Here is a 12,651-nt window from a genome sequence, read left to right as displayed (position 1 = left end):
ATAGCACTAACTCGGCAATTGCATCCATGGGCTTAGAATCTGTGTAAAAAGAACCAAAAGCGTAGGAACGATAAGGTTATCAACAAGACACTGAGTCATCAAAAGAATCAAAATATGAAGGGAAAAAACCAGCAATTGACATCTATATATTTGAGAGAGAGAAAACTAGGATTCCCTGATCCATTCCATGCTATTTTCAAACTCTTTCTTAGCCTAGGCTTCCCCTCATTTTGCTATAATTCTCTATGCTATATTACGCCCTAGGAAGTTTTTCATGGTGGAGCCAAAGTATGCCCAAGGAGGGAAGAGCAATCTAAGACGAAAACTGAACCTGATTGTGTTCATAAGGTCCCTCGTATTAGTCAAATACAAGAGTAGCAGCACTACATTCATGAAGCGGAATACAAATCAATAATAACAAATTCAACAGGTCATTTGATATGATCAATGTGTGTGGAAATCAGTATTCAATTTTGTCTATTTATTAATGTTTCTGGTAGAGAACAGCAGATATACAGGACTGAAGAACAACAGGTCATTTGATATGATTAATGTTCCTCCGGTGAGCTTGCCATGCACCAAAAGATTTTTCTATCCCAAGATTTTACACCGTTAGTGCAAAAGGCCAGTGTTAAGCATGGATGGTTGTGGCTGTAAATTAGAGTTAATTTAACACCACCAATGCTCCTCTGTTCTATACTATAAATGTTGCTAATCATCATCTGGAAACATGGTTTAATATGGGTTGAATTGCAGCTTTTAAATCTTCATAAAATCTTTGCTCAGAAAATCTGCCTGCACGTTTCCTCGCAGCTGCAGCGATCTTGAGTCTCTCAGTTTCTGGCATCCTTAAAACTTTGAGGATGGCTTCTGCATACTCATCTACATTCTGGGCAAGAAATCCCGTTTGCTGCCCATCTTCTTCTAGAACAATGTCCATTTTTGGCCCAGCAGAATTATGAGCTGAGGAGAGGAAAGTTAGAACATCACTGTAAACCAACACTTTTTCACATCAAAATAAATGGATGTAGTCACTCGTTGAAAAATCATTTGAACATTCATTTCCTCTCGGAAAAAGAAAGGCATTCTCTAATGGAAAAGATAAGTATCAACATTTAAACAAAAAAATAATTGAAATGCCCACCAATTGGCACGGCGCCTGCAGCCATATACTCCACAACACTAATGCCGAAGTGTTCATCTACCATAGAATGCATTCCTGCTACTGCACCTCCCAAAAGTCTCACCAAGTCCCTGTAAATTGCCAGGGTTAAAGTGCTGATATAAATCCAGACAGTAGGGTTTTCTTCCCTTTCTATTTCTTCAGGTAAAAACTGAAACGCAATAAAAGAATCTAAATATATGACAAATTCGTGAGAAAAATGCCCCAAAAACACCCAAAGACAGAGGATATACACAACACCGAAGGGGAAAGAAATAGTGAATACCTTTATCAGGAGAAACCTAAAATGAAACCAACCTGAAATCTTAGGTGGGCAACCAACTACAAATTACTAACTACAAAGAAAAAAATTCTTAAACTTAACAATTCATTATATCAATTAGCACAGCTTCCTCCTTTTTCTTTTGTCCTCCATCACCTTCTAAGACTCTCATCAAGTTTTCTTGACCAAAGCATCACTATCTCCATAAAAAATGATGAGTTGGATAATAATAAGGCAGTGGCAAGACTTGCAATTCCACAGCCAAATCAAATTTCCTATCAAGTTGGTGATAGTACACAAGAATACTGGCATGGTCAGAATCAAGGAATGAATAGTAAAAAGTAAAGAAAACCCTACAAAAGGCATTCTTTTACCAGTGAGCCAATAAAATAAATATCAAATTGATCAACAAGCTGAACCAGAACAGATTAATCATCTTCTTCCACATATGGAATGTATGCTCCACATCACATCCTTCCAGCTGTTTTTCTTTTTAAAGAAAAAATTTACAAAAATACAATATAGACACGGTCAGATGGTGAGTGTGTGTGTGTGAGCGCGCTTGCCAACATATACATGCACACACACGTGCACACAAATATCAAGCTCTTCAGCTTTCAATAAGAGAAAATGAGAGCAATATGGATCCAGATTATAAAATGCTTGCACCAACCTATACATCACATTCTTGTAGAATTGTACATCCCCATCTACATTCAGTTCAACTGCTTTGTCCTGCAACTTCTGCAGCCTAGCCTCATCAAATTTGTTTCTGCAACTACCAACAAACTGGAGTATAGGTCTCGGCATGTCTGCATCTAACCTCCTGATGGCCAATGAAAAGGCCTCGAGTTGAAGAGGGTGGGCCTGAGACATCAAACACAAGCTGTGAAAGACTAACAATGAATGCCCATAAAGGCCCAAGGAACGAGCCACCAAAACTGCATAACCTTGTGCTCACTAGGTTTATGTAAGTATGCCCACCTTCTCAGGACGAAACTGAGCCACAGAAATAAATATCGGAGTTGTGGTCGGTCTTTCCAAAGGAAGCACCTGTTTGGACTTCAACTTTTTAGAACCCCAAGTAAAGAGATATTGACATGAGGAGCAATGACACGATATCACAAACCTGAAGCCCTAATGTGTCACAAGGAGGATACACTCGCTTAATACAACTTGGAATTCTCCAAAGCTTTTCAATATGAGACTGGGTCCATGAAGAGTTCACCATTGCAAGGTGTGCACAAGAGCCTACAAATCCATACATCCAACTAAACAGTGTATAGTAGATGATCTTGCACCATGATAGCCAACCACTGCCAAAAGAGAAAAATTTGTGACTTTAAGGACACATGCATATGAAGTTGCATGGACATAAATCTGAAAGACCAACAGAGCCAATAAGTTTTCTATTTTGTTTCAATAAAAAATAATTTTTTGTGAGAAAAGCTTTCCTTATTTGCCTTTTTTCCTACTCTGGGAATTCAGCTAACAGATTCATTGAGGAAAAAAAACTTCCAGCAGATACAAGAGTGCAGTCATGTCCTCCAACAGAACATTGTGAATACATAAAGAACTAGAATCAGAAATGCCGTCAAATGCCCACAAGCTAGCTTCCCTAGCCAAAAAATAAGCAGCCTTCATAAAAGCTAGCATCCCTGTTACAAGTTCTGTGAATATATCGAAAGAAAGCCCACTTGAACTTCCTGGGAAACTGTAAATCATCATGCAAAATAACCTCAATATCCAAAGCCAGAGGTCCTCCCTTGAGAATGTCTAAATTCGCTCCTAACAATCCGTTTCTATCACAAATTCAGCTAACTCTAACACCTTGAACCACTGAAAGCTTCCTTGATGACCATAGCTTCCAAGACTTTCACAAGTAGCATATAACGTCAGATTTATTTATTTTTTTGCAAGAAAGTGATCTTCAAAATCTCGAAAGATAATACCTAAACCACCAAACTTGTACAACCATTCTAGGATGCACCCACTTTGCACTTCAACTTGCCATATGCTCGAGGTATCCAACTAGAATCCTGATGACTAAAATATTATTTGATACTTTGGGACAGAACAGCCAGTGCTAGGAGAAGATTCTGCAACAAGCTTGTATTCCAGAACATGAATTCATGCCAGATGGACAGCCACTTGAGGATTTGGTTGAAATCATTGGAAACAACATTGTGGGTATGCTTCTACAATTACCAAATCAAAACAGCAGCTACACAAAGAAGGTGGGCCTTGTCTTCTGCATTGTTAAGCTTCAAACAAACTTCCAATCATTATACAAAAGAGCTGCCACTGGTAGCAGCCACATCTAACTGAAGAGATTTTTTTTCATAAGATTATTAAGTTAAATAAACATGTAAGTTACCCCAAAATTAGTTTCCTTTCTTTCCCAATCACACACAGTGTAACTTCCAGCGTGTCAATCAAGAATAGAGAAATATTAGGTGAGCTAAAATTAACTTGGAGGTACAGGGGAAGCCTTTAAACAAGCATTTAACAATAAATGTAGATAAATAGTGGTTCGATCTACACCCTAAGCCATCACACCAAAGCTAAATTTTGACAGATCTCAAAGCAATATCCAAACACAGATCACTATTTAATTTGCACAAATCTAAGTCACAAAAAGCAGACCTCATTGCCAATCTCTACATCCTGTCTCTTTCATTAACCTCTTAGTCCACATTGATTCCCTTATTCTCTCACATTCATTCCATTAATAAAAATTGGACTCATCACATAGTTCACAAGACTATCACTGTCTAATCTAAAAAAAAAAATCACCTAATTCTCTCCCTAATTCCAAGTCCCCATGTACTCTACAAGTGCTTAGCAATGTCTTCCATATCCCTGTATTCGGCTTCAAAGTGTGATTCAATGACATTCTTATTTAAGCACCTGGCTTGGCCACCATGCACCCATAATGCAGTCCTACATTGATCCTATGGTCACAAAATAACCTTGAGAAGTATTCTTGACTTTTTCAACTAATCCTGAAAGGCTACATGCTAAAAACACAGCCAAGTAAACAGCAAGCTTGGTGCTATCTAAAGCAATTCGTCAAAGAGATGAATTGCCTCATTACCTAGACCATGCTTTCCACAGCCAGTGATCATAAGGGTTCATGAAGTCACACTTGGCATGGGCATTTCACTGAAAAGTCTTTCTGCCTCCCTATCACTGAAACAATATTTCTAACAAGCACTTCAGCAAACAAGTCACTAGAAACATCCACTCTTGCACTTATTCCATACATAGCCATAAGATCGTTACTTGACATCTAATCATACCCAAATGTGGTTTCTACTAAACGTCCATGTACTTGCATTCCTTGATCGAGCAACGAGGATTTTGAAAAAAGAAATGCAGAATGTTAGCAAATCTCTGCCTCTTACTTACACCAAAAACTATATCTTCACTGATCATTCAAAAAAATAAAATAAATAAAGGTGCAGGGAAAGCCTTCAAAACAAGCATTTGATTACTTGGATAAACAGTGCTTTAAACTAACGTTGGTAGAATTATCTAAACAAGCATACAAATAAATTAATCAAAATTTTAATTTGCAAAAGAACCTCACCTCCTGGCAATTGAAGTATCGTTATTGTACATGGAGCTCCGATCACGAACACGAGAAATCATATCCAAACTGATCGTAGGGTAATGCGTGTAACAAATAACCTTGCAACCAAACAATCTAGCAACTGGGTATGTGAAAGCATATCCGCTAGTATCAAAATAATACAAAGGAGTAAACTTGCACAAAGCCTCCCAACTTAAGTAAACTGATCCAAAGCTTTGACCAATCATAGTAAACCGAGGATAACTAGTTTCTTCAATCCACTTCCTTTTATACAAATGCACCACCTACAGCATCCCATGACACAAAATAACAAAAATTAAAACCAGCCCACGTTAAGTTATCATCTTACAAACAAAGAGTAACATCAAACAGACAGAAATTGCAAAAATTAAAATCAACCCACATTAAGTTTTCATCTAGTGAATAGAGGGTCCTTGAGAGATTTGATGTTGGTACCTTTGGAGGGGTAAGTAATTGGACACCAAATCGATCAAGGGCACGAGACATCAAGCTTTCTGAAGAGGAATCATGGTCTCCTGTGTAAATAACACAGTCAAGATCAGGACTTTCTTCTTGAATTGCTTTCACGGCACACCATAACACTCTTTCTCCACCGCCACCATCGTTTGTGTATGGATGGAAGAAACCGACAGCCCTCTGTCGGGTCCTTCTGCCACTGATTATCTCGCGGGACGTGATTGTTAAGATAAAGGTTAATAGAGAAGTAAGTAGGGAGAAAAATACAAGGAGAAGTGTATTTTCCATTATCAATTAATGAATTGATGAATAGAAGATCAATGAAGGTTTTCTTTTACTTTTGTTGCGTATTCTTTCGTTCGGTCGGGTGCGCGCGCCCTCCTAGCCTGCCTGCCTGCTGTTTAACCTATCCCCTTGAAATTCTTGATTTTAGCAAGATCAAATATTTTATGCCATCTTTTGACTGATGAGTCTCTTATTGGTAACCGAGTTTGGGATTGTTTGGGATATTTTAAAGTTTAGGAGTAATTATTTTTTAAAATATTTTTTAATTTGAAATATATTAAAAATATATTTTTAATATCAACAAAATAATTTAAAGATATAAAAAAATTATTAATTTAAAGTAAAAAAAAATTAATTTTTTAAAAAATATTTTTAAAACGAAAAAATAAACAAGTTATTTGTCAAACTAGCTTGGTATTGTTTGTTTTATTGTTGTTTTTTAAATATTTTTTATTTTAAAATATATTAAAATAATTTTTTTATTTTTTAAAATTTATTATTTATATCATTACATTAAAACAATTAAAAAAAATAATTTAAAAAAATATAACGTATAAACAACCATGAAGGAGAGGGTATATATTAAAAATATTATCATTCAAGATATAAAAATTATACTTAGAAATTTTATTAGAAAAATGCAAATTCAAGTTAAAACCAGCCATGGAGAGAGCTGGACATATATGACCAATAACTAAAAATACAAGGCCTTTTATGCTCAAAATTGAACTAGAAAAGCAAATATAACTAATTTTAAAAACTTGAAGGACAATAAATCTATTTTACCCATATAAAAATGGATTAACCTATTTCTCAGGAGTTATACTAATGTTTTAGTCTTTTTTTTATTTGGGAATATATAGAGTTGTATTTACATATTATTATTACATATATTTTGTATTTAGATATGCATACAAAATTCTTTATTAGGAGTAGAAGTATTTTTATTTTTGACATGTATAATTATCTAGAGGTAAGATATTATATTTAATATTTACCATTAAGAATACATGATGGTGGTTAAAATTCAAGGACTCTTTTTTTCTAGCTAAATGTTTCAACATAGAATTTGTATTCTTGTATATAGTTATGGATATAAAATACAAGCAAGAAATGGTGGAAAGAAAACATAAACTACTTTTTTTAATAATTTTTTTTATTTAATTATATTATAAAAAAATTAAAAAACAATAGGTTTGGGCGAGCCTGGACGGCACAAAAAGTCTGAACCTTTTAAAAAACTACTTGCAGTCTAGGTTTTGTTTGTTTTTGCGTTTGAAAAATAATTTTGAAAAAATTTAAAATTTTTTTATTTGCTTATTTGCTTCAAATTAATATTTTTTTGGTGTTTTTAAATCATTTTGATGTGCTAATATCAAAAATTATTTTTAAAAAATAAAAAATATATATATTATTTTGATATTTTTTTGAGTGAAAAGTACTTTGAAAAACAACCATAACCACAACCACGCTCTAAAGCCCATGCAACCTGAATTATTTTTTTTAGGGAAAAACAACTATTTTTGCTGGAAAAATGACAAATAATGCATCTCCTATTACCTAAATTTTGACCACCACTACATAAATCGGGAAATCAGGGTGGTGGTTTTTTTGGAATAAAATTATATATTTTAATTTATTTTTACCAAAAAAATCTAATAAATATCGTTATAATATTAACAAACCAATTCACCAATTAAAAAACAATCCAAAAATACAAAATCAAATTGGTTAGAATTTTTCCCTCTCTAACCCAAAACAATATTCATAAAATTTTTATTATCGAATCAGACTCATTAACATCAAAATTGATATTTTTTATTGTTTAAATGTAGTCAAACTATGATGCTCTCTATCTTTCATCTAACTCGACCATTATCTCTTATTTCTCCTTTTCAATTACTGAAATGTAAAAAAAAAAAAATTAACTTTTGAAACCAAATCTAAAATTATAAAATTGTAGGGATTGTGGAGGTAGGAAAATAAAATTTGAAGGACAAAAAAGAACTTTCTCCCGGTTTTATACTAGACATGAGGTTTCTTTTATTTCACACTCTGGTCTTTTTTAATGTGATTTTTTTTCTTTAATAATTTTTAACAAAATGAGCTTTAAATTGGGTATAAAAGCATGCAATTAAAAAAAAAGTTAGAAAACTAAATTGAAAAAAAATTTGGACCTTTTACCATTTCAATTTAGCTTTGAAAAAAATTGTATTTTTTTTTAGTAATTAGATTGTTGTTATTGATACAACTTTGGATTTAAAAATCTTTGTTTTATTAAAATTTCTTTTTGACAATAAAAACCATTTTCAAAACATATCTTGTCACTTTTGAAATTATAAAAAACGACATCGTAAAGAAATTTATATTTTTAATTTGTTTCCATTTATCAAAAATATAAAAAATTTAAAAACAAATAATATCCTGCAAAAAAATCCACACCACCTGTTAACCTATTTTTCATCAGGCCCGACCCATCACCACCATCAACCCTAATTCGCCTAATAAAACCTCTCCCTCTCCTCCTCTCCTCTCCTCTCTAACACTTGTATGTATCCAACTAAGCTATGCCTCGCCATAAACCCTAAAACATATAAAACCCTGCACTAGCCACAAAGTCACCTCCACCTCGACCACACATTACTTTCCACAATGGCTTTGTTTTTGTTGTACGAGACATCATCGGGATACAGTCTTTTCCTCGCTAATGGTCTTGATGAGATTGGACAAAACACTGAGGCTGTTAGGAACTCGGTTTCGGATCTTAACCGGTTTGGTAAGGTAGTGCAGCTCACTGCTTTTCACCCGTTCGAGTCTGCTTTAGATGCTCTCAATCAGTGTAACTCTGTTTCTGAAGGTATAGTTTTTTTTTTTCAAAGACTCCTTTGTTCATAATTTTTTGTCTGCGTCAATTGGTTTCTTGAAGTGATTGGTATTTGCAGTTTGTCTGATTTTTCGTTGACGGGTTTTGTTGTTTAAAAATAACTTGAAAACAATGAGAAAGGTTTAATGCATTTGATTCTTTGAAGTGTAGTAATTAACTTCGCCATGCATGCCCCTGCTTTTTGATGGACTTTATTATTCTTGTGTCAGCTGTTTTTCCGGTTGCTTTAGTGGTCAATTAACGCTTTATGAGCTGAGGAACAGAGATGCTTTCTGCTAGTTGTGCTTGCTTTGCTTTTTTAAAAAAGGTTGCCTTTTAGTTCTTTATGGCTTTATAGTGTGCTAAACTTCTGCAAAGGTCCCGTCTGTCTTGGTTGGTTGGGGGGTTGGCGAGACTGTGTTAAAGAAAGAAATCAATGCATGTCGTAGAAAATGACCTGTTCGGTAGTCATTAGTAAGAGTAATTAACTTTGTTGCTGTTGTGTTGGATGAATTGCTCGTTTTATGTTATCCAAGATATAAAGCGGCAGATATTAGAGATGGGATTAGCTCTATCTGGTTCTCTCTCTAAATGTTTGTTGTTAACTCATGCCTGGTTTGTTATTGGTTTTTGTATGCAGGGATCATGACTGATGAACTGAGGAACTTTTTGGAGCTTAACCTCCCAAAAGTCAAGGAGGGAAAGAAGGCGAAGTTTAGTTTGGGAGTTGCTGAGCCTAAGATTGGGTCACATATCTTTGAGGTGACTAAAATTCCTTGCCAAAGTAATGAGTTCGTACATGAGCTTCTTCGTGGTGTAAGGTTACATTTTGAAAGGTTCATCAAGGACTTGAAGGTTTGCATTTTTTCTGATGCATGCTTTTCTTTTCTTCGTTTCAAGTTTTCCTGTTGTTTGTTTCCATGAGGTATGTTTCTCACAAATTTATTCTCTCCCTCTCAAATCCCTTTCTACAGCCTGGTGACTTGGAGAAAGCCCAACTTGGTCTGGGACACAGTTACAGCAGAGCAAAAGTGAAGTTCAATGTCAACCGAGTTGACAATATGGTTATTCAAGCAATCTTCCTTCTTGATACTCTTGATAAGGATGTCAATTCATTCGCAATGAGAGTCAGGTTTGTGATTCATTTGTACACTAACGTGTTGCCTGCATTACTTGGAATTTGCATCTACCTAGCTGCAGCTCCTTTAATACTTTAACTTTCCACAGAGAATGGTATTCTTGGCATTTCCCTGAATTAGTGAAGATCGTCAATGACAACTATATCTATGCCAAACTTGCAAAGTTCATTGATGACAAGTCCAAGTTGTCTGAAGACAAACTCCCAGCACTAACCGACATACTTGGAGATGAAGATAAAGCAAAGGAGGTTGTAGAAGCTGCCAAAGCATCAATGGGTAGAATTTCTATTTGTATTTCTTATGTTGACCAAATTTTAATCTTGTCTTTTTATTCCGCTCAAATTTTTCTTTCCCCTTTGCAGGTCAAGATTTGTCTCCCATTGACTTGATTAATGTCCAGCAATTTGCTCAGAGGGTAATGGACCTCTCTGAGTACAGGAAGAAGCTCCATGAGTATCTAGTTACTAAAATGAATGATATTGCACCCAATTTGGCTTCCTTGATTGGTGAAATGGTTGGTGCTCGTCTGATATCTCATGCTGGCAGTCTCACAAATCTGGCCAAGTGCCCTTCTTCCACCCTTCAGATCCTTGGTGCAGAAAAGGCACTATTCAGGTGTTTTTCCATCACTGCATCATATAATTCTGAGAATACATAGACTGTCTCCCTCTGGTACTCATGTCCTATTGAGTATCTCATCTAGAAGATCTTTGTTCTACCTTTTTTGTTTCCCCTAATAGATTCTTCCATATATATATCATGAGTTCCAACCTTAACCTTTTTTGTTTTGTTCTTTAGGGCACTGAAAACCCGAGGAAACACACCAAAATATGGTTTGATTTTCCATTCATCTTTTATTGGTCGAGCATCTGCTCGCAACAAGGGACGCATGGCTCGCTATCTTGCAAATAAATGTTCTATCGCATCTCGCATTGATTGTTTTGCTGGTAAATTTCAAACTTCTTGATAAATTGTTTAATTATTTTCAACACTCAACTCTATAATTAACTTATTTTTGCATCTTGTTGTGTTGCAGAGAGTAGTACAACTGTTTTTGGGGAGAAACTAAGAGAACAAGTTGAAGAGAGATTGGATTTCTATGACAAGGGTGTTGCACCACGTAAAAACATTGATGTGATGAAAGCTGCAATTGGAAGTGCTGAAAATAAAGGTGTGCGCCCGAGTGAAATCGATTTTGTTTTGTAATTTTTTTATACATTCAAGTTTTTTAGTTTCTGCTGGAAGTTATATTTTAGCATCTTCAGTTGCTTTGTTAACATGCTAACATTATTTGATGAGCAACCCTTGTGTCTTCCTGCATGATGGTTTTCTTAAAGCGGCTGGTTTAACTCATTGTGTTCTCGCTGTTTTTGCTTTTACAGTTTTCAGTTCTTAATGCCAATGGTTTAAATTTTTTTTTTAATTGGTTGTCTTGGATTCTCTAGATACTGCCATGGAAGTTGAAGAGGCACCTGCTGTTGCTTCAGCAAAGAAAAGCAAGAAAAAGAAATCAAAATCTGACACTGCAGAGAATGGTGAGGCTGAGGACAAACCAACGGTAAATGGAGGTGCTGCAGAGGATGCTAAATCAGAGAAGAAAAGGAAAAAGGAGAAGAGAAAATTGGAACAGGAGCAGGCTGTCGAGAAGTCAAATGGTACTGACAGGGTTGATGCCGAAGAGCAGGATGGTACTGCCAAGAAGAAGAAGACGAAGAAGAGTAAAGACCAAGATACAGAGGAGCTGCAAGATGCTAGTGGCATGAAAAAGAAAAAAAAGAAGTCAAAAGGTGAAGTGTAGTGAGCTTGCTGACTGTTCATGATAAGTTGCCGTTAATTGTCTGGAAGTGGCCCATTTTTCATTGATCTCTCCACAAATTGTGTTAAGATCAAGTCTTGAATTTCAAGAAATATGGAATTATAGCCCTAGTTTTGGTTGTGTTTACTAATCCGGGTCATATTGGTTTTTAGTCCTTTGAAGATCTGTATTGTTGGTGTAGGATGATGATATCATGATCAGCCAATATGTTGCGGCCTTGGAGATATATTTCAATAGCATTAAGGTGAGAGGGCTTATCAACTCCATGCTTACCTTGAAGGTTTACCATAGGTGAAACAATGTTGAGAATTGAATTTCGGTTGGACCTTGATTTTTCAGTCATGGAAGATTGGATGACATGTTATTTGTCTACGTGGATGTCAAGTAGTCCATTTTTTTTTTAAAAAAAATCATGTTAATATTTTTTGCATGACTATATGAAAAAATAAAATAAAAGAATGATAAATTTGAAAAAACTTATAACCCGATAACATGGGCACGATTGTTTCTTCGAAACCACGGCAAAGAAAGAACCCTCAAGCGAGACAAAAGGGACTACATAACATAGAGTGAGGCGATAATTCATTTCACAAACATGATGTGAAGTTATTATTTTCAGTAAGAAATTGATTTGATTGCAAAATTTAGGAGATGATATTGAATTTGAGATGAATAGAAGAGAGAGAGAGAGAGAGAGAGAGAGATGGTTTGATTGCAAAAGTTGGTGGATAATATCACACATTACACAACAAAACTAAAAGACAATGATGTTTCAAAGATATTTTATTTAATTAAGCTGTAATTAGTGTTTATTTTATAAAAATTGATAAATACAAATAAGAAAGTAAAATATTAGGTGGGGATATTTTTATTATTGTTTGTGAATCACGAATTTTTTTTTTCTATTTGTGCATGTTTTTTTCTACAAAAATACCCATTTAAATAATTAATATAATGTTACTAATTACAGCTAGAGCATCATAAAATTTTCTGATAGTTCATTGTGCATTGAACAATTTTTTTAAAAAAGT

The 12,651-nt window shown here is 34.8% G+C and overlaps 2 protein-coding genes across 3 annotated transcripts; one reads left to right on the top strand and one right to left on the bottom strand.

The window, feature by feature from the left end:
• Positions 1 to 412: 412 nt before the first annotated feature.
• Positions 413 to 5,953, bottom strand: LOC133677951 (GDP-Man:Man(3)GlcNAc(2)-PP-Dol alpha-1,2-mannosyltransferase). The gene is made up of 7 exons (XM_062100098.1): positions 5,497 to 5,953; positions 5,038 to 5,324; positions 2,575 to 2,761; positions 2,430 to 2,498; positions 2,119 to 2,312; positions 1,145 to 1,254; positions 413 to 963 (listed from the first exon to the last, which is right to left on the bottom strand). The coding sequence occupies exons 1-7, from the start codon at positions 5,803 to 5,805 to the stop codon at positions 719 to 721; spliced, it is 1,401 nt and encodes a 466-aa protein (XP_061956082.1). The 5' UTR covers positions 5,806 to 5,953; the 3' UTR covers positions 413 to 718.
• A 2,325-nt stretch (positions 5,954 to 8,278) lies between these two features.
• LOC133678683 (nucleolar protein 56-like) lies at positions 8,279 to 11,992 on the top strand. 2 transcript variants are annotated; one of them, XM_062101122.1, is made up of 8 exons: positions 8,279 to 8,659; positions 9,306 to 9,520; positions 9,640 to 9,797; positions 9,893 to 10,080; positions 10,167 to 10,419; positions 10,603 to 10,751; positions 10,841 to 10,975; positions 11,250 to 11,992. In XM_062101122.1, exons 1-8 carry the CDS (start codon positions 8,455 to 8,457, stop codon positions 11,600 to 11,602), a joined length of 1,656 nt encoding a protein of 551 aa, XP_061957106.1. In that variant the 5' UTR covers positions 8,279 to 8,454; the 3' UTR covers positions 11,603 to 11,992. The 2 variants fall into 2 exon arrangements, with proteins under 2 accessions (XP_061957106.1, XP_061957107.1); XM_062101123.1 differs by lacking the exon at positions 8,279 to 8,659 and adding an exon at positions 9,103 to 9,139.
• The last annotated feature ends 659 nt before the right edge of the window (positions 11,993 to 12,651 follow it).

The sequence above is a fragment of the Populus nigra genome, chromosome 18 (genome assembly GCF_951802175.1).
Source record: "Populus nigra chromosome 18, ddPopNigr1.1, whole genome shotgun sequence".
NCBI classification, from domain to species: Eukaryota; Viridiplantae; Streptophyta; class Magnoliopsida; order Malpighiales; family Salicaceae; genus Populus; species Populus nigra.
This window is presented reverse-complemented; position numbering and strand designations above follow the sequence as displayed.

Excerpts from the sequence above, each read along its gene's own strand:
- LOC133677951 (XM_062100098.1), bottom strand. The coding sequence starts at position 5,805 with ATGGAAAATACACTTCTCCTTGTATTTTTCTCCCTACTTACTTCTCTA. Across the intron at positions 5,325-5,496 it reads AATTACTTACCCCTCCAAAG|GTGGTGCATTTGTATAAAAG; the intron begins GTACCAACATCA and ends GGGATGCTGTAG. Across the intron at positions 964-1,144 it reads TGCAGGCGCCGTGCCAATTG|CTCATAATTCTGCTGGGCCA; the intron begins GTGGGCATTTCA and ends TCCTCTCCTCAG.
- LOC133678683 (XM_062101122.1), top strand. The coding sequence starts at position 8,455 with ATGGCTTTGTTTTTGTTGTACGAGACATCATCGGGATACAGTCTTTTC. Across the intron at positions 10,081-10,166 it reads AGCTGCCAAAGCATCAATGG|GTCAAGATTTGTCTCCCATT; the intron begins GTAGAATTTCTA and ends TCCCCTTTGCAG. Across the intron at positions 10,752-10,840 it reads TCGCATTGATTGTTTTGCTG|AGAGTAGTACAACTGTTTTT; the intron begins GTAAATTTCAAA and ends GTTGTGTTGCAG.